General features: G+C 55.0%; 1 protein-coding gene across 2 annotated transcripts in view; it reads right to left on the bottom strand.

Annotated features, from left to right (window-relative positions):
• Positions 1-26,766, bottom strand: part of LOC147663157 (mannosyl-oligosaccharide 1,2-alpha-mannosidase IB) — a 451,075-nt gene that overhangs the window by 248,393 nt on the left and 175,916 nt on the right. For both annotated transcript variants that reach the window (XM_086950629.1, XM_086950628.1), the window contains one exon: positions 8,261-8,341. In XM_086950629.1, the coding sequence (XP_086806755.1) occupies positions 8,261-8,341 (81 nt within the window). The remainder of the gene's footprint in view (positions 1-8,260; positions 8,342-26,766) is intronic.

The raw sequence follows: 26,766 nt of genomic DNA on the forward strand, positions 1-26,766 counted from the left end.
ATCTATGAGTGACTGCTCTGTGGTTACATATGACTGATTCTGTGACTGACTGGTGAGTGGTTACCTATGACTGACTGCTGTGACTGACTGCTGCGTGGTTACCTAGGACTGACTGCTGAGTGATTACCTATGACTGATTGCTGCGTGGTTACCTAGGACTGACTGCTGTGTGGTTACCTAGGACTGACTGACTGCTCTGTGGTTAACTATGACTGACTGCTGTGTGGTTACCTATGACTGACTGCTGTGTGGTTACCTAGGACTGACTGCTGTGTGGTTACCTAGGCATGACTCCTGAGTGGTTACCTATGACTGACTGCTCTTTGGTTACCTATGACTGACTGTGGAGTGGTTACTTATGACTGACAGCTCTTTGGTTACCTATGACTGACTGCTGAGTGGTTACCTATGACTGACTGCTGTGACTGACTGCTGCGTGGTTACCTAGGACTGACTGCTGTGTGGTTATCTATGACTGACTGCTGTGTGATTACCTAGGACTGACTACTGTGTGGTTACCTATGACTGACTGCTGCGTGGTTACCTATGACTGACTGCTGTGTGGTTATCTATGACTGACTGCTGTGTGATTACCTAGGACTGACTACTGTGTGGTTACCTAAGACTGACTGCGGAGTGGTTACCTATGACTGACTGCGGAGTGGTTACCTAGGACTGACTGCTGTCTTGTTACCTATGACTGACTGCGGAGTGATTAACTATGACTGACTGCTCTGTGGTTACCTATGACTGATTGCGGAGTGGTTACCTAGGACTGACTACTGTGTGGTTACCTAGGACTGACTGCTCTGTGGTTACCTAGGACTGACTGCTGAGTGGTTACCTATGACTGACTGCTCTTAGGTTACCTATGACTGACTGCTGAGTGGTTACCTATGACTGACTGCTCTTTGGTTACCTATGACTGACTGTGGAGTGGTTACTTATGACTGACAGCTCTTTGGTTACCTATGACTGACTGCTGAGTGGTTACCTATGACTGACTGCTGTGACTGACTGCTGCGTGGTTATCTATGACTGACTGCTGTGTGATTACCTAGGACTGACTGCTGTGTGGTTACCTAGGACTGACTGCTGTGTGGTTACCTAGGACTGACTGACTGCTCTGTGGTTAACTATGACTGACTGCTGTGTGGTTACCTATGACTGACTGCAGTGTGGTTACCTAGGACTGACTGCTGTGTGGTTACCTAGGACTGACTGCTGTGTGGTTACCTAGGACTGACTGCTCTGTTGTTACCTATGACTGACTACTGTGTGGTTACCTATGACATGACTGCTGTGTGGTTACCTATGACTGACTGCTGTGTGGTTACCTAGTACTGACTGCTATGTGGTTACCTAGGACTGACTGCTGTCTGGTTACCTATGACTGACTGTGGAGTGGTTACCTATGACTGACTGCTCTTTGGTTACCTATGACTGACTGTGGAGTGGTTACCTATGACTGACTGCTGTGTGGTTACCTAGGACTGACTGCTGTGTGGTTACCTAGGCCTGACTCCTGAGTGGTTACCTATGACTGACTGCTCTTTGGTTACCTATGACTGACTGTGGAGTGGTTACTTATGACTGACAGCTCTATAGTTACCTATGACTGACTGCTGAGTGGTTACCTATGACTGACTGCTGTGACTGACTGCTGCGTGGTTACCTAGGACTGACTGCTGTGTGGTTATCTATGACTGACTGCTGTGTGATTACCTAGGACTGACTGCTGTGTGGTTATCTAGGGCTGACTGTGGAGTGGTTATCTATGAGTGACTGCTCTGTGGTTACATATGACTGATTCTGTGACTGACTGGTGAGTGGTTACCTATGACTGACTGCTGTGACTGACTGCTGCGTGGTTACCTAGGATTGACTGCTGAGTGATTACCTATGACTGATTGCTGCGTGGTTACCTAGGACTGACTGCTGTGTGGTTACCTAGGACTGACTGACTGCTCTGTGGTTAACTATGAATGACTGCTGTGTGGTTACCTATGACTGACTGCTGTGTGGTTACCTAGGACTGACTGCTGTGTGGTTACCTAGGCATGACTCCTGAGTGGTTACCTATGACTGACTGCTCTTTGGTTACCTATGACTGACTGTGGAGTGGTTACTTATGACTGACAGCTCTTTGGTTACCTATGACTGACTGCTGAGTGGTTACCTATGACTGACTGCTGTGACTGACTGCTGCGTGGTTACCTAGGACTGACTGCTGTGTGGTTATCTATGACTGACTGCTGTGTGGTTACCTATGACTGACTGCGGAGTGGTTACCTATGACTGACTGCGGAGTGGTTACCTATGACTGACTGCGGAGTGGTTACCTAGGACTGACTGCTGTGACTGACTTCTGCGTGGTTACCTATGACTGACTGCTGTATGGTTACCTATGACTGACTGCTCTGTGGTTACCTATGACTGACTGCTCTGTGGTTACCTAGGACTGACTGCTGTGTGGTTACCTATGACTGACTGCTGTGTGGTTACCTATGAAGGACTGCTCTGTGGTTACCTATGACTGACTGCTGTGACTTACTGCTGCGTGGTTACCTAGGGCTGACTGTGGAGTGGTTATCTATGAGTGACTGCTCTGTGGTTACATATGACTGATGCTGTGACTGACTGGTGAGTGTTTACCTATGACTGACTGCTGTGACTGACTGCTGCGTGGTTACCTAGGACTGACTGCTGCGTGGTTACCTGGGACTGACTGCTGCATGGGTACCTATGACCGACTGCTCTGTGGTTACCTATGACTGACTGCTGCATGGTTACCTATGACTGACTGCTCTGTGGCTACCTATGACTGACTTCTGAGTGGTTACCTAGGACTGAGTGCTCACGGTAGAGGCTGCGCGCACCTGCGGTGACCTGAACAAGAAGTAATCTGGGAGACAGAGACATGGTGGCAACCTCTTGGAATCTACCCCCCCCCCCCCTCTCCACCTGAGATCTTAGAGATTTTCAGCATCAACTCTTTGATGTCGTCTCTCTGGAGACAGCACTCGAAGCAAGGGAAGCGATGGACACCTGCTGCGGTGACCAGGGAGGGGCCACACAGGTGGGAGGGGCCACACAGGTGGGTGGGGCCACACAGGTAGGAGGGGCCACACAGTTGGGAGGGGCCACACAGGTGGGAAGGGCCACACAGTTGGGAAGGCCCACACTTGTGGGAGGGGCCACACAGGTAGCAGGGTTGAAGCATAGATTATTGTCAAGTAAGCCCTGCCCAGCCCCTGGATTGCTGATGGACTTTGTGCTGGGACCCCTCAGCCTTGCCTGGGGGACTGGAGGACGTCCCTGCGCTGAGGAGCTGGTTGCTCCACTTCTCTATGGCTAGGACTGGCTGGAACCCCTTCTGTCCCTGTTGCTTTGATAGGCCAGGGTTTCTGTCTCCTTTAGCGCCTGGAAGCGCTTTATTTCTGGAATGGTCTGTCATGGAGGGAGCCTACCCCTCTTTGCTGCAACTATTGTTGGCAGCGCGATGCTGCCCTCTTCCCCGAAGGATTCCCCTGCGTGGGGATCCCTCCCTTGGCTCATTTTTTTTGCGTGAGTGCCCACCTCGCTTATTTTCCCTTTTCAGGAGCCTTAACGGGTGCCCACCCCGTTTCTACTTTTGTTTCACGCACCGAGGGTGCCCACCCCTCGGTGCTTCCTCCGCGAAAAGATTGGAGCTGCGGCCGCGACGAAACCGGAAGCCAGGCCCGCGCCCGCCTGACTGTGGGCGGGGCCTGGAGTGCGTCCCTCTTCCGCTTTCCCCTGCCTTGGGGAAGCCTTGGTCCCGCTTTTCCGGTCTCCTGTGTGGAGAGGGAGACCGGAGTTGCTGCCGCCCGCACTGCCGAACTCAGAAGGTGGTGCTGCGTGGGGAGGCTGGGAGCCTACCCCGCCTCCCCGGGTGGCCGAAGAGGAAGTGGCGCTGCCCGGAGTAGCCCCGACACGAGAGAACAGCCCGGTGAGTGATAAAGGCTGGGGGAAGCTCCAGGTGGGCGCAGTGGTGCCTTGGAGGCACCAGGACAGTATTTGCTTTAGAGCGGCCCCGGATGCCAGTGGGCCGTTGCAACGTGGGGAGCCTTCGCTGTTTTCAGAGCCCACAAGGCTCCCGGGGGCATTATTGTATTTTGAGCCCACGAGGCTCCCGGGGGCATTATTGTATTTTTTAGCCCACGAGTGCTCCAATGCACATTGCTGATCAAAAGGGCCAGAGGAGGCCGTGCTGAGCCCCGTGGCTCCAACGATGGGGGCCCGGCCGTGCCCTCTATTTGGCGCCTAATGCTTTAGGAGCCATTGTGCCCCCTGGGAGCAAAGATATTTGTAGAGCCTGCGGGCGGGCGTGTTACTTTCAGAGCCAGAGGGCTCCAATGGACAGTTGAGTTCAGAGCCTAGAGGGCTCCAACGTTTGGCGTATTAGTTGGTCCTAGAGCCTAGAAGGCTCCAACGTGTGCAGTATTTGTTCCCCAGCCCGAGGGCTCCAACCCTTTTTGCGCAGTCTTTTGTCCTAAGGGCCAGTGAGGGCCCACGCCGCAGTTTTGATTCTACAGCTGCCCAGCAAGTAGTGGGCAGCTGCACCGTTTAGGTTCTTTCTCCTAAGGGACATGTACTTTGGACTCAGGAGTGAGTCTCACTCCTTCGCCCCTACCTTGGCCTTCCCCAGCTGCGCAGCACTTAGTGCCAGCTGCAGCGTTAAGGCCCTGTTCTTGTCCCTCATCTGCCCAGCAAGTAGTGGCCAGCTGCTACGTTTAGGTTTTGGCGCAGTGGCACGACCTGGACTTTGATGTGAGTTATGTGCTACATGTGATATTTGCGCTAAATGTGATTTATGCGCTAATGCTTTGGGTGTTAGGAAATGTACTGTGTGTAGTATGTTTTACGCCCCCTGTGTTCTGACACCTCCTAATGTGTTTTTATGCATCATGAGTTTGAGTTTGAGTTTAAAATATTTGTATAGCGCACTTACACCAGACAGATCTCCGGAGTGGAAGTGGGGGAAGCAGAATAGGAAGGGGGGAACACCAAGTGATTTAGTTAAAACATTTGACAAATAGGTGGGCTTTAAGTTGCTTCCGAAATTGAGGATACAGTGTTGTAGATCTGAGCTCAAGAGGAAGGGAGTTCCACAGGAGTGGGGCAAGGGTTGCAAACTTGGATCCTCCCCATTTCTTTCTGCGAAAGCGGGGGGCTGAGAGCAGGAATTGCGAGGAGGAGTGCAGTTCTCTGGTAGGAACATAGGGAGTAATTTCAGATGTTATAAAGGCCGGAGTCGCGCCCAATCGTGCTTGAAAGGTGATGGAAGCAAGTTTAAACTGGACGCGTTCACGGACCGGAAGCCAGTGTAGGGATCTGAGAAGGGGAGTTACATGGTGAGATTTCGGGAGATTGAACACCAATCGTGCCGCCTGGTTCTGGATTAGTTGCAACCGCCGTAGACTATATGCAGGGATCCCCGCATATAGGGCGTTGCCATAATCCAGGCGGGAAATGACCATTGCCAAGATGATCAGTTTCAAGGCATCGAAGGTAAAGAAGCGAGATAACTTGCGGATGGTGCGTAGTGACAGAAAGGAGGAGGACACCACGGAACTGACCTGGGAGTGAAGAGTGAGCTGAGAATTGAGTTTGATACCTAAAGTTTTGACTGAGGTGGAGGGGACCGGGGGAGAACCTAGGGAAGGGGGCCAAAAGAGTGAGGACCAGGGACTGGAGCAACCACCCGTCAACACCAGCTCGGTCTTATCCGGGTTAAGTTTCAGGTGGTTGTAGTTCGTCCAGTCCTGGATAAAAATCATAATAGACTGGAAGTTTGAGATGGAAGTAGGGGAAGAAGACAGGTTGAAAACAAGTTGAAGGTCGTCAGCATAATTGTATATGCTGACGTCCATTTGCTGTAGTGAAAAAATAAGAGGGGCAATATAAAGGTTAAACAAGAGGGGTGAAAGGGAGGAACCTTGGGGGACCCCGCACTGAACTTTCTGGAAATCCGCAGAGAAGTCTCCCAGGCGAACCGCCTGGGTGCGGTCCCTCAGGAAGGATAGCCATACCAGAGCGGTACCTCCGATCCACGCCGCCGTGACACGGGAGAGTAAGATGGTATGATCAACCGTGTCAAAGGCGGCTGAAAGATCGAGGAGAACCAAGGCCTGGGCCTGGTTGGTATCCATTCCCTCCCTGAGGTTGTCAAGGACCGAGAGAACTACGGACTCCGTAGAGTGTGCGGGCGGAAACCGGCCTGGCGGGGGGCGAGAACCTCATACTCCTCCACAAAGGTGCTCAGGGACCTGGTGACATGGCGTTCGAGCACCTTCGCCAGTTTCTGGCCTATACCCCTAAATGTATGTTTATGCTTAGGTGGTTGTTTTTCCTAGTATAGTTATGCTAGTGAGTTCATGGTTCCCTGCGTGATATTTTCCCAATGTGGTTAGGGTTGCGTAGGTGGCACTTACCTTTTACCAGTGGTTACTGGTTGTGTGCTACATTTGCTATTTGGTGCTTAAAACTATCTCCAAGGGCTTGATACTGAGCTCACCCCCTGACCAGAGTCCCAGGACCAGTGGACTCTAGTGTGCCTTCCCTGCCAAGTTGCCGGGACTTGTCTGACCTCCAGGTGCCGCTGGAGCCCGCCTGAAGTGTGCCCCGTTCGCCCTCCTTTGCAGCCCGTGCCTGGCAGCCCCCGCCTCGAGCCGCGCCGCTCTCCTCTGAGCCGTGTCCGCTTCGCTGGGCTGCCCGCACCCTGCCCCCCTCCTCCTCTGAGCCACACACCTTTGGGTCGCCCCAGCCTCAGAAAAAGCCCGGAGCCCCTTTTGGGAGGTGAAAAAACGTCTGCACGCTTGTAGTGTACCGGCCGCCTCCCGCCCGCTCCGGTCTGCCAAGGAGGTCACCCGCATTGCCCCACACCAACAGAGCGGAAGACACGGTCCGTACCCGCCGCCAGTTATTATATGTTCTATGTTCTAAAAGTGTTACTTCTACAAAGTGCTACTTCTAACTAAGGCTAGTTCTAAAAGTGCTCATTTCTGACAGTGGTCCATGTGGCCCTGTCCCATGTATATAATCCCCTGTAAATTCTGCCCGTGCCTATGGCACATTGTAAAGTGTGTATTTATTATCTAATGTGTTTGGTATAATTCAAAGGCTATTTGTGATATAACCTTGTGTGGAGTTCCTTTTGTGGGGGGCCTGGGATGTGGTTGCTGGTGAGTGTGTGCGCAAATGCTTTACACATCGCCTCCGTGATAAGCCTGACTGCTCGTGCCAAGCTAACAAGGGGGTGAGCAGGGGTTATCTTGGCGGGTGACTTCCTTTCCCTGACTTAGAATGGTGGTTTCTGCCTGGCTTTGGCGCAAGCCTCAGCCAACCAGAAATTCACATTTCTAACAACCCATTTCAAGCAGCCCAAAATATAGGAGTTCGTAGAAGTTTTAGTTCTAAAGTTGCAGACGTGTTTATTCCATAACAATTGAAAGTTTCACACGGTCCTATATTGTGAACTTGTAGACAACAAATGGCGGCTAACACATGTTTCATAACAAAGCACCTTCCTCAAGGCTGCAATAGTTACAAACAAGATGAAACTGCATTTTAGAAACCTTGTGTTCGTATACGACTACAGTGTGTCAAGAGAAAGAGAAACCCAGATGCGCGTGTGCTCGTATCCACATTTTCTAGGAACAACCATTAGAGAAACCAATAGATAAGAAGGACCCAATGTAAATAAAGCAAGAATAGACAGTGTGTAACCGTGTGTTGTTTCTAACTATTGCAGCCTTTAAAAAGTTGCTTTGTAACGAAACACGTCTCAGAGTGGATCACAGCAACCAGGACATTCCTGTAAGGATGGGAGTGCAGCATATCTGCATTATACTCTTCATATTACCTATGCAAAGCAGTCCCCACATTTACAAGAAGAGACAGATGCCTTTCTTTACAGTGGTAAACATCTTAGAGTGCAGTAGCAGTGTGCTGATGTGAAGTGATAAATGCTGTAATGCGACAGGTTATTGCATTACCACACAGAGGTAAATGTCTGAATTTACAAATTTGAACACAAAGAGGTAAACATCTGAAAGGGAAAGAGTAAAAAACTGAACAGGAAGAGGTAAAGGTCTGACTGGAAAAAGGTAAACATCGGATGGGGAAGAGGTAAAGGCGTGAATGTGAAGTGTTGAAGGTCACTCCACGCAGAGATACACATGTGAATGTTAAGTTTTGAACATATTACATGATGTGTTGGTCAGTGCTGGGTGCTTACCTCCTGTCCGGAGAGGTAGAATGCAGCCAGCAGGCCCCCAATGAACCGGATGTTCACTTCAAACACAGACACCTCCGAGTTCTGCAAAGCAAAGAGAGGCAGGAGGGTCACTCAAGCGATCGAACAAGATGGCGGCCTCTCTTGTGCACACTTGTTCAGCGCTTTAGGAATAGGATATCATTATGAGGCGTGATCTACAAATCCAAGGCGATACATAACTAACATATTACACCCCGCAGATCTATGCCGCGCTGCATCATCATACGTTTTAGTTAGAAACAAAGATATGCAAATGACCGGAGTGTAATGAGTTTGCCCGGTGGAGTGAGATACAATCCCAGTGCCTTGTGAATATCACCAAGTTATCTCCCTTTGTAAAGTGGGCAGAAAGGTACCTCTGGGGTAGTTACCATTGCTTAGTGGGGGGAGGAGCTGCGGCTCACAGGGGCGGAGCCTCGGAGGGACTCAACTTTCTGTGCTTCCACCTTGCTCTGCATCAGCCCAGTAGTCCTGCTCCCACAGGATCAGTTCATCGGGTTCAGCTCCCCCAGACAGCGGTGCATCGAACCCCAGACCACTGGGGGCTGAGATCCCTCCAAGAGTTCCTTCAGACTCTTGTATTTATCACACGAGACCAGCAGAAAGGCCCTGGGGACCATGCCTATGCACTTGGGAAGCTCATCTCAAGCCAAGAGAATCACCTCTGCCATCACGGGCCGCCCCCAGGCTGGGTGAGTCTGCTTCAGGGCGCTGGACGGACACCCTTGAACACCCCAGGCTGGGTGAGTCTGCTTCAGGGCGCTGGACGGACACCCTTGAACACCCCCAGGCTGAGTGAGTCCGCTTCAAGGCGCTGGACGAACACCCTTGAACACCCCCAGGCTGAGTGAGTCTGCTTCAAGGCGCTGCAAGGACACCCTTGAACACCCCAGGCTGGGTGAGTCTGCTTCAAGGCGCTGGACGAACACCCTTGAACACCCCCAGGCTGAGTGAGTCTGCTTCAAGGCGCTGCAAGGACACCCTTGAACACCCCAGCTGAGTGAGTCTGCTTCAGGGCGCTGGACGGACACCCTTGAACACCCCAGGATGGGTGAGTCTGCTTCAAGGCGCTGGACGGACACCCTTGAACACCCCCAGGCTGAGTGAGTCTGCTTCAGGGCACTGGAGGGACACCTTTGAACCCACCCAGGGTGGGTGAGTCCGCTTCAAGGCGCTGGACGAACACCCTTGAACACCCCAAGCTGGGTGAGTCTGCTTCAGGGCGCTGGACGGACACCCTTGAACACCCCCAGGCTGAGTGAGTCCGCTTCAAGGCGCTGGACGAACACCCTTGAACACCCCAAGCTGGGTGAGTCTGCTTCAGGGCGCTGGACGGACACCCTTGAACACCCCCAGGCTGAGTGAGTCCGCTTCGAGGCACTGGACGAACACCCTTGAACACCCCAAGCTGGGTGAGACTTCTTCAGGGCGCTGGACGGACACCCTTAAACCCCCCCAGGCTGCGTGAGTCTACTTCAGGGCACTGGAGGGACACCCTTGAACGCCCCCAGACTGGTGAGTCTGCTTCAAGGCACTGGAGGGACACTCTTGAGCACCCGCAGGCTGGATGAGTCTTCTTCAGGGCACTGGAGGAGCACCCCCAGGCTGGGTGAGTCTGCTTCAGGGCACTGGAGGGACACCCCCAGGCTGGGTGAGTCTGCTTCAAGGCGCTGGAGGGACACCCTTGAACACCCGCAGGCTGGGTGATTCCTCTTGACAAGCGCTTCAGAGTGCTGGAGGGACACCCTTAAACACCCCCAGGCTGGGTGAATCTGCTTCAGGGCACTGGAGGGACACCCTTGAACCCCCCCCCAGGCTGGGTGTGTCTTCTTCAGGGAGCTGGAGGGACACCCTTGAGCACCCCCAGGCTGAGAGTCCGCTTCAGGGCACTGGCAGGGCACCCCCAGGCTGGGTGAGTCTGCTTGAGGGCACTGGAGGGGACACCCTTGAACCCCCTCAGGCTGGGTGAGTCTGCTTCAGGGCACTGGAGGGACACCCTTGAACACCCCATGCTGATTGAGTCTGCTTCAGGGCACTGGAGGGACACCCTTGAACACCCCAGGCGGGGTGAGTCTGCTTCAGGGCACTGGAGGGACACCCTTGAAACCCCCCAGGGTGGGTGAGTCAGCTTCAGGGCACTGGGGGGACACCCTTGAACACCCCAGGCTGAGTGAGTCCGCTTCAAGGTGCTGGACGGACACCCTTGAACACCCCAGGCCGGGTAAGTCTGCTTCAGGGTGCTGGAGGGACACCCTTTAACACCCCAGCTGAGTGAGTCTGCTTCAAGGTGCTGGACCGACACCCTTGAACCCCCCCAGGCTGGGTGAGTCTGCTTCAGGGCACTGGAGGGACACCCTTGAACACCCCAGGTTGATTGAGTCTGCTTCAGGGCACTGGAGGGACACCCTTGAACACCCCAGGCTGGGTGAGTCTGCTTCAGGGCACTGGAGGGACACCCTTGAAACCCCCCAGGCTGTGTGAGTCTTCTTCAGGGCGCTGGAGGGACACCCTTGAACCCCCCCCCCCCCTCCCCAGGGTGGGTGAGTCAGCTTCAGGGCACTGGGGGGACACCCTTGAACACCCCAGGCTGAGTGAGTCCGCTTCAAGGTGCTGGACGGACACCCTTGAACACCCCAGGCCGGGTAAGTCTGCTTCAGGGTGCTGGAGGGACACCCTTTAACACCCCAGCTGAGTGAGTCTGCTTCAAGGTGCTGGACCGACACCCTTGAACACCCGCAGGCTGGGTGAGTGTGCTTCAGGGCGCTGGAGGGACACCCTTTAACACCCCAGCTGAGTGAGTCTGCTTCAAGGCGCTGGAGGGACACTCTTGAGCACCCCCAGGCTGGGTGAGTCTGCTTCAGGGTGCTCGAGGGACACCCTTGAAAACCCCAGGCTGGATGAGTCTGGGTTAGGGCGCTGGACGGACACCCTTGAGCACCCCCAGGCTGGGTAAGTCTGCTTCAGGGTGCTGGAGGGACACCCTTTAACACCCCAGCTGAGTGAGTCTGCTTCAAGGCGCTGGAGGGACACCCTTGAACACCCCCAGGTTGGGTGAGTCTGCTTCAGGGCGCTGGAGGGACACCCCTGAACACCCGCAGGCTGGGTGAGTCTGCTTCAGGGCACTGGAGGGACACCCTTGAACACCCCCAGTCTGGGTGAGTCCGCTTCAAGACGCTAGACGGACACCCTTGAACACCCCCAGGCTGGGTGAGGTCCATTGGCAAGGGGGCCTGGGGGAGACACAAGACGCCTGCTATGGACCCTGCAGGGTTCAGGAGGGCTGGTGCTCCTCACTTCCTGGTTTCCATGGTTTCAGCCCCGTTGCTAGGCTACGGGCGCTCATCCCTCCCTGATGCTATGCCTGGTCCCTGTGATTACAGCGAAGGCGCCGTGGAGACACTTCAGAAGGTGGATAATGAGAGGGACCCGAGGAGGGAGGCTAGCGCCGAGAGGCCGAGCTCTGTACAGTGGCGCTAGCACCGCAGGCAGGTGCACGTGAACCCTGTTACAATGTACACATGGGCATCCCTGGACACGCCCCGGGCCTCTGTCTGGGAACCCCACGCAGCCCGGCAGCGGTAGGGAAGCCATCCGGGCTGTACAGAGCGCAGCGAAGCCTTAAGAGGGGCGCACTGGGCGCTATTGGAATGACGACACAAGAACAACATCATGATGCATGAGGTGACGTCATATCACTGGGTGCCATTTATTGAAAGGATGCTTTCAACCTGAATTTAGAAGTACCGAAGAGTGAAGACCACCTCTGCCCGGAGTGAACCAGGCAGATGTGCACACTGGGCCCCAGGGTACCGCCACCCACATCCTGGGGCCAGGGCCGGCACTGCACCTGCCCAGGGTCTCACGCTCAGCCTGCCAGCAGTGTGTCCTCTTGTTTCCTGTCTGAAAGGGGTCTCCTTGCAATTAGGGTCCATGGTGGGGTCCCCTCCCTGGGGCTCTCAGGGATGGTGTCTGGAGGCCTAGGGGAGGGGCCCATTCACAGACACCGCGGGACGCCCATTGTACAGTATTTTAGCTCACCCACCGTCTTAACTTGTATCCCACAAGTGATTCTCACAGCTGTCCTGCTGAAGGTGTGAGTAGAAGTTAAAACAGTGGGGCGCTAGAAGGCGGGCCAATCAGCGCCCCGGAGTGTCTCTGAATGTTCTCCTCACAAGGGGACTCGCACATTTCTTTTTGGCCCAGGGCCCCGCAAATCCCAGCACCGGCCCTGCCTGGGGCTGCATCACTCCAGCCATCCCCAGACTGCTCGGCCAATGGAAACGCGGCACACTGAAGCCCCGTGGTGTGTCCAAGATCACACTGCTTGGTGAACTGAGCAGGCCGAGATGTGAGGCCTCATTTCCTGGTCACACGATGTGTGCAATATAATCATAAAGCCACAATCATTTCCCATTTCACAAAAAATCACAATATTTTCTGATCACTTCTTTCATGAGCTATCATTATGTTCAATAAATGTGCATATTAAATACACGTGTGTATCCTGTTAAAGCAGGCTATTCGAGAGTGCTTCAAGGAAAAACACAAGGTATTGGCGTAAGGGAACGTACGGCTTTCATGTATGCCTTCATCTGGCTGCCTCCTCCCGTCGCCAGGGGCAGGGCGCCCCCTCCAGGGCCCGGACCCCCTCCCACCCGGGGCGCCTCGTCAGTCTGTCCCCCAGTACAGATAAGAGCGCCCCTCCCCCCCCACACTTGTACCGGGGGTCGGGGGAGGACGGTGTGAGTCAACGGACACGACCTGCTCACCTCTTCCCGCCCCCCACGTACACCACTGCCGGGGCCTCAGAGACCCCTGGGGAGAGCTCTCGGGCTGCCAGCCCCCCCCCCCCTCCCCGCAGGAGCGCAGTGGGCTTCACTCCCCCCAAGTCCCACAGGACAAGGACAGGATTAACCCCGGCAGGGTATCCACAAGGTGAAAGCCGGGCATCCCGCCGCGAGGGGCCGTTGTGGAGATTAAGCAAGCTATTGCCAAGAGTCGCAAAGTGTGAACCCGTGAGTCGAGAAGGCACCGGGACGAGAATTATCAAGTCCGTGGAATTATTAGCCCAAGACCCCGCGAGGCGGGGAATTCAACCCTGGTCCAGGGCCGATCTCACCTTCCGGGTCTGCCGCCTCTAACCCCTGAGCCACACTCGGACACCCAACATTGCAGTACAGAGTGGTGAATTAATCAAACTTTCACCCCAGTACAGAGATCTGGGCCTAAATCCATCGTTTTTTTTGCACTCCACACCACCCCAGTTCAGACATGGCCATATGCAAATCAGCCTTCACCCTGTGCCCCATGGGAACAGTCCAGCCCGAACTACCAAGCCATGTCTTTCCCAGACCGGAATCAAGCATCCCAGGGCCGGTTTCTGGCTACCAGCCTTCATTCAGCCTAGATAGCTTGACTCCAGTGATGTGGAGAGCCTGGGACTCACGTCTGAGTATACCCATCCCACTCGGGGTGAAAATTGCAAAAAACACAGTTGATGGACAGAATGTAGAACAATGTCATACTTTCACCCCAGTACAGAGATCTGGGCCTAAATCCATCATTTTTTTGCACTCCACACCACCCCAGTTCAGACATGGCCATATGCAAATTAGTCTTGACCCTGTGCCTCATGGGAACAGTCCAGCCCGAACTACCAAGCCATGTCTTCCCTGGACTGGAAACAAGCATCCAAGGACCGGTTTCTGGCTATCTGCCGTCTTCAGCCAGGATAGCTTGACTCCAGTGGTGTGGAGAGCATGGGACTCACGTCTGAGCATACCCAGCCCACTCGGGGTGAAAATTGCAAAAAACACAGTTGATGGACAGAATGCAGAACAATGTCTTACATTCACCCCAGTAGAGAGATCTGGGCCTAAATCCATCGTTTTTTTGCACTCCACACCACCCTAGGTCAGGCATCGGCATATGCAAATCAGCCTTGACCCTGTGCCTCATGGTAACAGTCCAGCCCGAACTGCAAAGCCATGTCTTTCCTGGACTGGAATCGATCATCCTAGCATCGGTTTCGGGGTTTCACCCCTCTTCAGCCAGGATAGCTTGACTCCAGTGGCATGGAGAGCACGGGACTCACGTCTGAGTATACCCATCCCACTCGGGGTAACAAATGCGAACACAACAATTTTATTTGGATTTTATGTGCAAAGTTTTATGTAGCGCTGGCTAGACCCGGAGGTAATAGAGCGCTTTATATGAGGATCAGTGAGTTACAAGATCCATAATAACATAGACAAGTAGAGACGTAGGAGAAAAGAAAAAAACATGAGATTACAAAATAATGTGAGATTATCCGACAATTATGTGAGAAGGAAACCCTACCTCCTCTGCACCTCAGGGGATAGGACGCGCTTGTATAGAGCAAAAGTCTCACAAGCCCCTCCTCCTCAAGGCGCTATGCAGGCTGGCGCTGGAAGTCCCCAACAGCTACAGTGTTCGTTTCTGCAACACAGCATTTCTTCGATAGTAAATATCATCTGGGCAGCAGAACTCTGCTCCTTTTTTTCAGGCGCTGAACTACCTGTGGGTCCCTTACAGGTGGGTATGTTTGCATCTTGGCAAGTGGCGGTGTTCTTCAGCTGGAGGCCGGAACTAGAGGCGTCAGTGAAGGATGTGTGTCTTCGGGATTGGAAGGGGAATGTGTGTAATACCATCCCTCCACTCATGAGGACGCGGAGAGCTGCAGCTCAAGTAATGACACAGGAGCTGGAAGTGGCTCAGATGACTCTGGTTTGGAGGGCCAAGCCCTGGTTTCAGTCCTTCTTCGACTATTGTGTGGTCCACTGGGTCGCATTCCAAGTTTTCCAATGCTATTGGTGGACCCAATGGGCCTTCCACATACACCGATGCAGGCTTTCTTCATACAACATTGCAAAAACCACAGTTGATGGACAGAATGTAGAACAATGTCATACATTCACCCCAGTACAGAGATCTGGGCCTAAATCCATCGTTTTTTTGCTCACCATGCCATTCCAGTTTGGACCCCGCCATAGTCCAGCCCGGACTGTCAGGCCAGGTCCTCCCTGAACGGGAAACAAGCCTCCAAGGACCTGTTTCGGGGTTTCACCCCTCTTCAGCCAGGATAGCTTGATTCCAGTGGTGTGGAGAGCTTGGGACTCACGTCTGAGCATACCCATCCCACTCGGGGTGACAAATGCAAAAACAACAATTGATGGACAGAATGCAGAGCAATGTCATACATTTAACCCAGTACAGAGAACTGGGCCTAAATCCATAGTGTTTTTGCTCACCGTGCCAATCCAGTTTGGATCCAGTTATATGCAAATCAGTCTTGACCCTGTGCCTCATGGGAACAGTCCAGCCCGAACTGCCAAGCCATGTCTTCCCTGGACTGGAAACCCCAGTGGCCGCTCTTCAGGTTTCTGAAGCTGGGGTCTGCCCCAGAGTGCTGCTGTCAGGGTCTTTCCTGGAAGTAGGGGATCCTATCAGGTACCCAGGAGTGTCCCTGGCCCAGACCACAATACAGGCTGAGAATCGGCAGGCCCCCTCCTGTTGGGTAAGAAGCCCCCCACACATCCCACCCCCCCACCCACACACACATTGGGGACAGATCAATCTGTCCGGAACCCGTCGCTTTGGCACAAGATCACAGGGTGGAGGGCTGTGCTGGACCCCGAGTGCGCACAGACTGCAGGGAACAGGTATTTCTACCCGCAGAGAGCCGCCTTCAGTGATTCCTACCAGACACTGGTGAATTCTCACTTCACAGCACTGTCGGTCACTACTTTCTACCTACAGAGGGCCTGTGGAGGACAGGGCCTGGCCTTTAGTGACTAGCACCGTGGTTCCCAAACTGTGCGCAGCGGCGCCCTGGTGTGCCGTGAAGGGAAGTCAGGGGCGCCGCGCACGATGTGGGAAAGTTGCACTAAATGTGTCACTTTCGCCCCCCCCGCCTCCGTGATGAATTGGTTGCTCTGCCCCAAGTCTCGGCCTTTCTGAAGCAGAGCATCACGCCGGCGGGGGGTGCACAAACAGCGCACACAGGACTCGGCTACAGACATAGCTGTGAGGCCCACCCGCCAATGAAGATCCAGGCACTTCTTACTCAAAGGCAAAAGATGATGCCCATGACCCCGCATTTTGGCGCCTGGCAGTTCTAACCATTAAAAAAGACAATCCACTCTTTCAGCTGCTGATGAGCTGTGAAAGAGATGCTGGTCAGTGGCAGAAGGGAAGGAGTTGCAGCACAGGAGGGGGTCATGCTCCCTGTGGAGTCATGAGCATCTTCGGTTATTTAGATGCAAATAGCATTGAAAGAGTAAATTAAACTATTTTTTTCATTTTTCCCCCCTCAATTTTTATATAGAGCAAACCCAACCCAAACATATTGGAGTGCAATGACATTTCATAAGGACATGTTCCTTTTTTAGATGCGGAGAGGTTAAGTTATTTGCCCAGGATCACAGGATGTTGAGCCAAAACCAGAATCAAACCTGATTCCTCAGTTCCAAAGTGGGTAGCTCGGACCTCAAGCTCCATCTTCTCCTCTCCTCTACCCATGCTCAGGACCTGTCCAGGGCGTACACTCTTAATATCTATGTCATACATCTGTGGTTCCCAAAGTGTGCGCCGCTGCACCCTGGTGCGCCGGGAAGGGAAGCCAGGGGTGACGCGCCGCTGTGCAGGATGTGGGTCTGAAAAAAATATATAATTATCCTCAAAATGTAGTGAAACTGCGAGCTGCCAATTTTGGAGCTGGGGAACCGGGTTCGACCCTCAGCGTCAGCTCAGAATCCTGTGTCCTTCTGGGCAAATCACTTAATCTCCCAGTGCCTACAAAAACAGAATACACAAATGTATCCTTGTGTAACGTGACTGGTGGTCTTATAAAATGACTGTCTTTAACCTCCATTGGGTGGGTGGGTGCAGGGTCAGGGGCCTGGAGGAGAGCGTTGGGTGGGTGGGTGCAGGGTCAGGTCCTTGCGGAGAGCATTGGGTGGGTGGGTCAGGAGCCTAGTGGAGAGCGTTGGGTGGGTGGGTGCAGAGTGAGAGGCCTGGTGGGGAGTGTTGGGTGGGTGGGTGCAGGGTCAGGGGCCTGGTGGAGAGCGTTGGGTGGGTGGGTACGGGGTCAGGGGCCTGGTGGAGAGCGTTGGGTGGGTGGGTACGGGGTCAGGGGCCTGGTGGAGAGCGTTGGGTGGGTGGGTGCAGGGTCAGGGGCCTGGTGGAGAGCGTTGGGTGGGTGGGTGCAGAGTGAGAAGCCTGGTGGGGAGCTTTGGGTGGGTGGGTGCAGGGTCAGGGTCCTGGTGGAGAGCATTGGGTGGGTGGGTGCAGGGTCAGGGGCCTGGTGAAGAGCGTTGGGTGGGTGGGTGCAGGGTCAGGTCCTTGCGGAAAGCATTGGGTGGGTGGGTCAAGGGCCTGGTGGAGAGCGTTGGGTGGGTGGGTGCAGGGTGAGAGGCCTGGTGGGGAGCGTTGGGTGGGTGGGTGCAGGGTCAGGGTCCTGGTGGAGAGCGTTGGGTGGGTGAGTGGAGGGTTAGGGGCCTGGTGGAGATCGTAGGGTGGGTGCAGGCTCAGGGGCCTGGTGGAGAGCGTTGGGTGGGTGGGTGCGGGGTCAGGGGCCTGGTGGAGAGCGTTGGGTGGGTGGGTGCGGGGTCAGGGGCCTGGTGGAGAGCGTTGGGTGGGTGCAGGCTCAAGGGCCGGATGGAGAGCGTTGGGTGGGTGGCTGCAGGGTGGGGGGCCTGGTGGAGAGCATTGGGTGGGTGCAGGCTCAGGGGCCTGGTGGAGAGCGTTGGGAGGGTGGGTGGGTGCGAAGTCAGGGGCCTGGTGGAGAGCGTTGAGTGGGTGGGTGCAGGGTGGGGGGCCTGGTGGAGAGCGTAGTGTGGGTGCAGGGTCAGGGGCCTGGTGGAGAGCGTTGGGTGGGTGCAGGGTGCGGGGTCAGGGGCTTGGTGGAGAGCATTGGGTGGGTGGTGCAGGGTGGGGGGCCTGGTGGAAAGCGTAGTGTGGGTGCAGGGTCAGGGGCCTGGTGGAGAGCGTTGGGTGGGCGCCTTATGCCCTGATGCAGCCGCACTCTGCCAGCTTCTGTCTTTGCCTCACTCCTCGTTGAGGGGTCGTCACTCGTGTCTGCTGCATGTTGGAGAGTGTGAGGGAAGAAGGGTGCAAGGCAGAGGGGAGAAGGGTGCAAGGAGGAGGGGAGAAGGGTGCAAGGAGGAGGGGAGAAGGGTGCAAGGTAGAGGGGAGAAGGGTGCAAGGAGGAGGGGAGAAGGGTGCAAGGAGGAGGGGAGAAGGGTGCACGGAGGAGGGGAGAAGGGTGCACAGCAGAGAGGAGAAGGGTGCACAGCAGAGAGGAGAAGGGTGCACGGCAGAGGGGAGAAGGGTGCACGGCAGAGGCGAGAAGGGTGCAAGGCAGAGGGGAGAAGGGTGCAAGGCAGAGGGGAGAAGGGTGCACGGCAGAGGGGATAAGGGTGCCAGCCAGAGAGGAGAAGGGTGCAAGGCAGAGAAAAGAAGGGTGCAAGGCAGAGAGGAGAAGGGTACAAGGCAGAGGGGAGAAGGGTGCAAGGCAGAGGGGAGAAGGGTGCAAGGCAGAAGGGGAGAAGGGTGCAAGGCAGAGGGAAGAAGGGTGCAAGGCAGAGGGAAGAAGGGTGCAAGGCAGAAGTGAAGTAGGGTACAATGGGGAAGGGGGAGAAGGGTGCAAGGTGGAGGGGGAGAAGGGTGTAAGGCGGAGGGGGAAAGGGTCCAAGGGGGATGGTGATGAAGTTAAAAATTTGCCCCCTCCCCCACCAAAAACATTTCTGAGGATACCCATGATCAGAGCCCACCTCACGTAAACTTCTTGTAACGCCACAGAGCTCCTTGAGCCTTTCTCTAGCCTGGTTCCTTTTAGTGGGAGTGCTTTATACTACTCTATGTATGCATTGAAATGTACTTTATAAGATCTTTGTGATTGCAAATAAAGATTTATGACAGTGATTGCGACTCTCTGAATCCTTCATCACGTCTAGACTTGTTTCTTCATGTAGACCAGTGGCTCCCAAATGGTGCGTGGGTAAAAAAATGATGGGGAGCCACGGCCAACTGCCAATTAGGTCAAGGGAGCCACGGGTCAAAAACGTTTGGGAACCACTGGACTAGCAGATAATAGTGAATTTTCACTTCGCAACAGTTCTTTCATTACTTTCTACCCACACGTCACGCTCAGTGCAGTCTGTTTCACTCTGTGGATCTGGTCACAGCAGGGGTGCTAGCTTCCTGCACTACTGACGTCGCGCTCCGTGCAGAGTCTGTGTCACTCTGTGGATCCGGTCACAGCGGGGGTGCTCGCGCCCTGCACTACTGACGTCGCGCTCAGTGCAGTCTGTTTCACTCTGTGGATCTGGTCACAGCGGGGGTGCTCGCGCCCTGCACTACTGACGTCGCGCTCCGTGCAGAGTCTGTGTCACTCTGTGGATCCGGTCACAGCGGGGGTGCTCGCGCCCTGCACTTCTAACGTCGCGCTCAGTGCAGTCTGTTTCACTCTGTGGATCTGGTCACAGCGGGGGTGCTCGCGCCCTGCACTACTGACGTCGCGCTCAGTGCAGTCTGTTTCACTCTGTGGATCTGGTCACAGCGGGGGTGCTCGCGCCCTGCACTACTGACGTCACGCTCAGTGCAGTCTGTTTCACTCTGTGGATCTGGTCACAGCGGGGGTGCTCGCTCCCTGCACTACTGACGTCGCGCTCAGTGCAGAGTCTGTGTCACTCTGTGGATCCGGTCACAGCAGGGGTGCTCGCTTCCTGCACTACTGACGTCGCGCTCAGTGCAGTCTGTTTCACTCTGTGGATCTGGTCACAGCGGGGGTGCTCGCTCCCTGCACTACTGACGTCACGCTCCGTGCAGAGTCTGTGTCACTCTGTGGATCCGGTCAACGCGGGGGTGCTCGCTCCCTGCACTACTGACGTCGCGCTCCGTGCAGAGTCTGGGTCACTCTGTGGATCTGGTCCCAGCGGGGGTGCTCGCTTCCTGCACTACTGACGTCGCGCTCAGTGCAGAGTCTGTGTCACTCTGTGGATCTGGTCACAGCGGGGGTGCTCGCTTCCTGCACTACTGACGTCGCGCTCAGTGCAGTCTGTTTCACTCTGTGGATCTGGTCACAGCGGGGGTGCTCGCTTCCTGCACTACTGACGTCACGCTCCGTGCAGAGTCTGTTTCACTCTGTGGATCTGGTCACAGCAGGGGTGCTCGCTTCCTGCACTACTGACGTCGCGCTCAGTGCAGTCTGTTTCACTCTGTGGATCTGGTCACAGCGGGGGTGCTCGCTTCCTGCACTACTGACGTCACGCTCCGTGCAGAGTCTGTTTCACTCTGTGGATCTGGTCACAGCGGGGGTGCTCGCTTCCTGCACTTCTGACGTCGCGCTCAGTGCAGTCTGTTTCACTCTGTGGATCTGGTCACAGCGGGGGTGCTCGCTTCCTGCACTTCTGACGTCGCGCTCAGTGCAGTCTGTTTCACTCTGTGGATCTGGTCACAGCGGGGGTGCTAGCTTCCTGCACTACTGACGTCGCGCTCAGTGCAGTCTGTTTCACTCTGTGGATCTGGTCACAGCGGGGGTGCTCGCGCCCTGCACTACTGACGTCGCGCTCAGTGCAGTCTGTTTCACTCTGTGGATCTGGTCACAGCGGGGGTGCTCGCTCCCTGCACTACTGACGTCGCGCTCAGTGCAGTCTGTTTCACTCTGTGGATCCAGTCACAGCGGGGACGCTCGCTTCCTGCACTACTGACGTCACGCTCAGTGCAGTCTGTTTCACTCTGTGGATCCAGTCACAGCAGGGACGCTCGCTTCCTGCACTACTGACGTCACGCTCCGTGCAGAGTCTGGGTCACTCTGTGGATCCGGTCACAGTGGGGGTGCTCGCTTCCTGCACTACTGACGTCACGCTCAGTGCAGTCTGTTTCACTCTGTGGATCTGGTCACAGCAGGGGTGCTAGCTTCCTGCACTACTGACGTCGCGCTCAGTGCAGTCTGTTTCACTCTGTGGATCTGGTCACAGCGGGGGTGCTCGCTCCCTGCACTACTGACGTCGCGCTCAGTGCAGTCTGTTTCACTCTGTGAATCTGGTCACAGTGGGGGTGCTCGCTTTCTGCACTACTGACGTCGCGCTCAGTGCAGTCTGTTTCACTCTGTGGATCCGGTCACAGCGGGGGTGCTCGCTTCCTGCACTACTGACGTCACGCTCCGTGCAGAGTCTGTGTCACTCTGTGGATCCGGTCACAGCAGGGGTGCTCGCTTCCTGCACTACTGACGTCACGCTCAGTGCAGTCTGTTTCACTCTGTGGATCTGGTCACAGCGGGGGTGCTCGCTCCCTGCACTACTGACGTCGCGCTCAGTGCAGAGTCTGTGTCACTCTGTGGATCCGGTCACAGCAGGGGTGCTCGCTTCCTGCACTACTGACGTCACGCTCAGTGCAGTCTGTTTCACTCTGTGGATCTGGTCACAGTGGGGGTGCTCGCTCCCTGCACTACTGACGTCACGCTCCGTGCAGAGTCTGTGTCACTCTGTGGATCCGGTCAACGCGGGGGTGCTCGCTTCCTGCACTACTGACGTCGCGCTCAGTGCAGTCTGTTTCACTCTGTGGATCTGGTCACAGCGGGGGTGCTCGCTTCCTGCACTACTGACGTCGCGCTCAGTGCAGTCTGTTTCACTCTGTGGATCTGGTCACAGCGGGGGTGCTCGCTCCCTGCACTACTGACGTCGCGCTCAGTGCAGTCTGTTTCACTCTGTGGATCCAGTCACTGCGGGTACGCTCGCTTCCTGCACTACTGACGTCACGCTCAGTGCAGTCTGTTTCACTCTGTGGATCCAGTCACAGCGGGGACGCTCGCTTCCTGCACTACTGACGTCACGCTCCGTGCAGAGTCTGTGTCACTCTGTGGATCCGGTCACAGTGGGGTGCTTGCTTCCTGCACTACTGACGTCACGCTCAGTGCAGTCTGTTTCACTCTGTGGATCTGGTCACAGCGGGGGTGCTAGCTTCCTGCACTACTGACGTCGCGCTCAGTGCAGTCTGTTTCACTCTGTGGATCTGGTCACAGCGCGGGTGCTCGCTCCCTGCACTACTGACGTCGCGCTCAGTGCAGTCTGTTTCACTCTGTGGATCTGGTCACAGTGGGGGTGCTCGCTTCCTGCACTACTGACGTCGCGCTCAGTGCAGTCTGTTTCACTCTGTGGATCTGGTCACAGTGGGGGTGCTCGCTCCCTGCACTACTGACGTCGCGCTCAGTGCTGCAAATGCTACTTACCAGTATGCATCTGTTCTTGGCATGTAGGGCTGCTGACATTCATATCTGTGCATAGATCGCCGCCTAGTGTTGGGTCCGGATGATTGCACATTGTTGTCCTGGAAGAGTCTTCGAAGTATCACGAGATAGGTGGCTCCTCCCCTGGACTACAGTGCGCATGGGCATGGCCTCCATCCCCAGATTGTTTTTAGCCATTGGCTGAGATGGAGTGAACTTTGTGAGTGATGACCATGCTATGAAATGTATGTAAACACTGCAGCTGCTACAGGCGCCGGGGAGGAGGGCGGGCGATATGAATGTCAGCAGCCCTACATGCCAAGAACAGATGCATACTGGTAAGTAGCATTTGCAGTTCGAGGCATGTGGGCTGCTGAATTCATATCTGTGCATAGAATACATAGCAGTCCCTCCATTAGCGGCGGCCGCCCGTGCCAGCTGCAGCAGTTTGGAAAAGTGTTTTGAGAACAGCCTGCCCTACAGCTGCCTGCTGTTTAGAGTGCACGTCTACGCAGTAATGTTTAGTAAACGTATGTGTGGTAGACCATGTGGCTGCTCTACATATATCCTCTAAGGGAATGTTCCCAAGGAAAGCCATAGAGGCCCCCAACTTTCTGGTGGAGTGGGCTCTTGGTGGAATTGTAAGAGTGCGTTTAGCCTTAGCGTAACAAATCTGAATACATTTCACGATCCACCTAGCGATACCAGCTTTGGAAATGGCGTTACCCTTGTGGTGTGATGCAAAGGCAACGAAAAGCTGCTTAGTCTTACGAAAATCCTTAGTCCTGTCAACGTAGTACATAAGGGCTCTTTTGACGTCAAGGGTGTGGAGCATGCGCTCCGCCAGCGATTCAGGGTTTTGGAAAAACACTGGCAACTCAATTGTCTGGTTTAAGTGGAATTGAGATACAACCTTGGGTAGAAATTTAGGGTTAGTGCGGAGCACCACCCTGTTTGCATGGACTTGGAAAAAAGGCTCTTGGATGGTGAGGGCCTGCAACTCACTGACCCTCCGTAGCGATGTAATCGCCACTAAGAATGCCACTTTCCACGTCAGAAACTGAAGCTCACAAGAGTGTAGTGGCTCAAAAGGAGGACCCATCAGCCTTGTAAGAACCACATTGAGGTTCCATTCTGGAGCTGGTGGGGTCCGTGGTGGAATGACCCTTTTGAGTCCTTCCAGAAACGCCTTGACAGCAGGAACCTTGAAAAGTGAAAGGTGTTGCCTATTCTGGAGGTATGCGGCCATCGCAGACAGTTGAATGCGAATGGAAGAATACGCCAAATTGCATTGGTACAGGTGGAACAGGTAACAGATGATGTTCTGAATGGAAGCATCCAGCGGGTTAATGTCGTGGTCTGCACAATAAATGACAAACCGCTTCCATTTAGCCGCATAACATGCTCTAGTAGTGGGCTTTCTTGCCTCCCGAATGATGTCCATGCAATCGGGGGGAAGATTGAGGTAGCCAAACTCTAGGACTTCAGGAGCCAGATCGCCAGGTTGAGCTGTTGCGGATCTGGGTGCTGAATGTCGCCATGGCTCTGCGTCAGAAGGCTGGGTGTGAGATGAAGCCTTTGATGCGGTACCACGGAAAGTTCTAGAAACGTGGTGTACCATGGTTGGCGAGCCCACGTTGGAGCAACCAGGATGAGAGTCATCGAGTGCTGCCTGAGCTTGCGTGCCACCAGCGGTATCAGAGGTGCTGGGGGAAAAGCGTACGCAAATCTGCCTGACCAGTTCATCCACATCGCATTGCCCTGCGATTGCGGGTGTGGGAACCTGGCGGCGAAGCTTTGGCATTTTGCGTTCTCCCTTGTGGTGAACAGGTCTATCTCTGGATGACCCCATGTTGGACTTGGCCCTTCTGGCAGGTTCACCCCTAGACTTTTTGCCTTATGTGTGACCCTGTGTCAGTGATTTTTGGGTCTCTGCGCACTTTCCCCGGAGTCCCAGAGTGAAAGTGCGTGCGTGTAGTATGGCTGGCCTGCCCTCAAATAGGAATGCATGGGGAATGTGTGTGTCCCTGGTAGTTCCTGATGCGTGGGGAGTGCAGGCTCGAGTTTAGTATGTGTAAACTCGTGAGAGTGAATGCTGCGAGATGGTGTATGCGGCATGTATGTGTCTAGAAGGGAAGTGCTACTTCTGGACATTGAGATATGTGTGCAGTGAGGGTGCTGGAGCGTGATTGGCTGGAGCTGGCTGGCATGCCAGGCTCCAGGAAGTCTAGATGGGTTTGCCCGGTGGTGAGTGGGAGATTAGCATGAGTGATGTGTGGGAGGAGTGTACCTGTGTCCTGGATGGGCTGGGTTTTCCCCACACAATGCTGGCTCCGCCCCCCTGTGGTGTGTCTAACGACCCTAGCCTCCCCAGTGAAAGAAATGGGTGGTTGGGCCATCAAGAGTGCTCCAAAGCCAGCTGAAACTGGTTTTCCCCCCACCCTGCACCCTGAAACAAAGGATTTGTTAGTATAAGAAGGGGCTGTGTCCCCTTAGAAAATGTTCTTGTTCCAGGATCCTGAGGGCGCTGCTGTTGCTGCTGCTGGGCCAGAGGACCGCCACTTGGGGAGTCTCCCTGCCTGGAGACCCAGTGAGCTGGCTCTGGGCCCAGCCTTGCCCCCCTGCCCCTTGAAAGGACTTTTGCTGGGCTTGTTGGCCCCTAGCGCCTGGGAGCGCTTTTGATTGCTTTTTAGCGCTTAAGAGCGCTTTATTTTGCTTGCAGCGCTTGGGAGCGCTGTGGTCATCCCTCTAGCGCTGGGAACGCTTTGTCTGCAGAGGCCGGTGCCCACCCGGCATTGTCCGCCCCAAGCGAGTGCCACCTCGCTTACTTTTGATTAATTTGCCCCCTGGCAGGTGCCCACCCTGTCAGGGACCTTGCCGCTATCTTTTAAGTTTACCTCGAGGGAGCCCACTCCTCGGTAAACTCACCCCCCGCCTAGAAGCGCCGGAGACGGGCCGCCGCGCTGCCCGCGACGACCCGGAAGTGTTCCTGCCGGTCGGCCAATCGGAGAGCGGGCCGACCGGAAGTCCCGCCCCGCAGCCGCGACCCGGAAGTCAGGCCGGCCGGGGGCAGGACAGAGAAGCAACCGGAAGCGGACCGGAGGCCGTCCCGCGCTCCGGTGAGGGGAGAAGCCGGCGTCTTTCGTTTTCCCCCTCCCAGGCTCCCAAAGCGAGGAAGAGCTCAGGAGAAAGAGAGGGGAGAAGTGTGCAGGGAGCCCCGAGGAGCAGGAGCTCTCGTTAAGCAGCCGCCCGCCGCAGGAGAACCCGGTGAGTGCAGGCGCTTGCAAAGAGGAGAGGGGGGGCGTCGGGACACATTGCCGGTGTCCGCCCGCCCCCTCTCAGTAGCGCGACCTCCGGGGGCAGAGTTGAGGGCCGCATGTGTTCCGAGCCCAGCGAGGCTCCAACGACGGGGCATTTCTTTGCTTAGAGCCCAGTGGGGCTCAGGGGGCAAAGTGCGTGGCAGAGCCCCGAGAGGCTCAAGAGCAGTCTTCTTTCCCCCCCACGCGGCCCCATGTGTGACGAGCCCCGGGAGGCTCGAGAGGGCATCAAATTGTCTTGAGTCCAGGAGGGACTCCAACGTGAGGCGACCTTCCTTCGTTCTGCGAGCCCAGAGAGGCTCAGGGCACCAGTTCTTGTCCAGAGCCCAGAGAGGCTCCGCAGTGCCACAGTGGTGGTTCTTGAGCCAGAGAGGCTCCAACATTGCCCTAACTTTCCCTGCACCAGTTGCCCAGCACTTTGTGGGCAACTGCTACGTTTAGGCCCTGACATTGGGACACAGGGACTGTCACAGGTGGTGACTGATTTAAGTTTTGCGCAATGTTATTGCTACACCTCTGAATGTTAATGCATCATGTGTTTTGTTTTTACACCCCTACAGGTATTGTGATGTGTAGGTGGTTGTTTTCTCCCTAGTACAGGTGGTGCTAGTGAGGTCCTGTTACCAGTGATTACTGGTTGTGTGCTCTATGTTTATATTGTGTGCTACACTGATTTTACTTTCTAAAGTGCTATTTCTGAAAGTATTGCTTCTAAAAGTGCTGATACCCTTGACAGTGGTCCAAGTGGCCCTGTCCTGTACAAATATCCCTTGTAAATTCCGCCAGTGCCTGTTGGCACAGTGTAACAAGATGTGTGTTTTATCTGATGTATATTTATTATAATACAAGGGCTATTTTTATATAACCTTATGTGGAGTTTTCCTTTGTGGTGGGCCTTTGGT

The sequence above is a fragment of the Lissotriton vulgaris genome, unplaced genomic scaffold (assembly GCF_964263255.1).
Source record: "Lissotriton vulgaris unplaced genomic scaffold, aLisVul1.2 SCAFFOLD_542, whole genome shotgun sequence".
In the NCBI taxonomy this organism is placed as follows: domain Eukaryota; kingdom Metazoa; phylum Chordata; class Amphibia; order Caudata; family Salamandridae; genus Lissotriton; species Lissotriton vulgaris.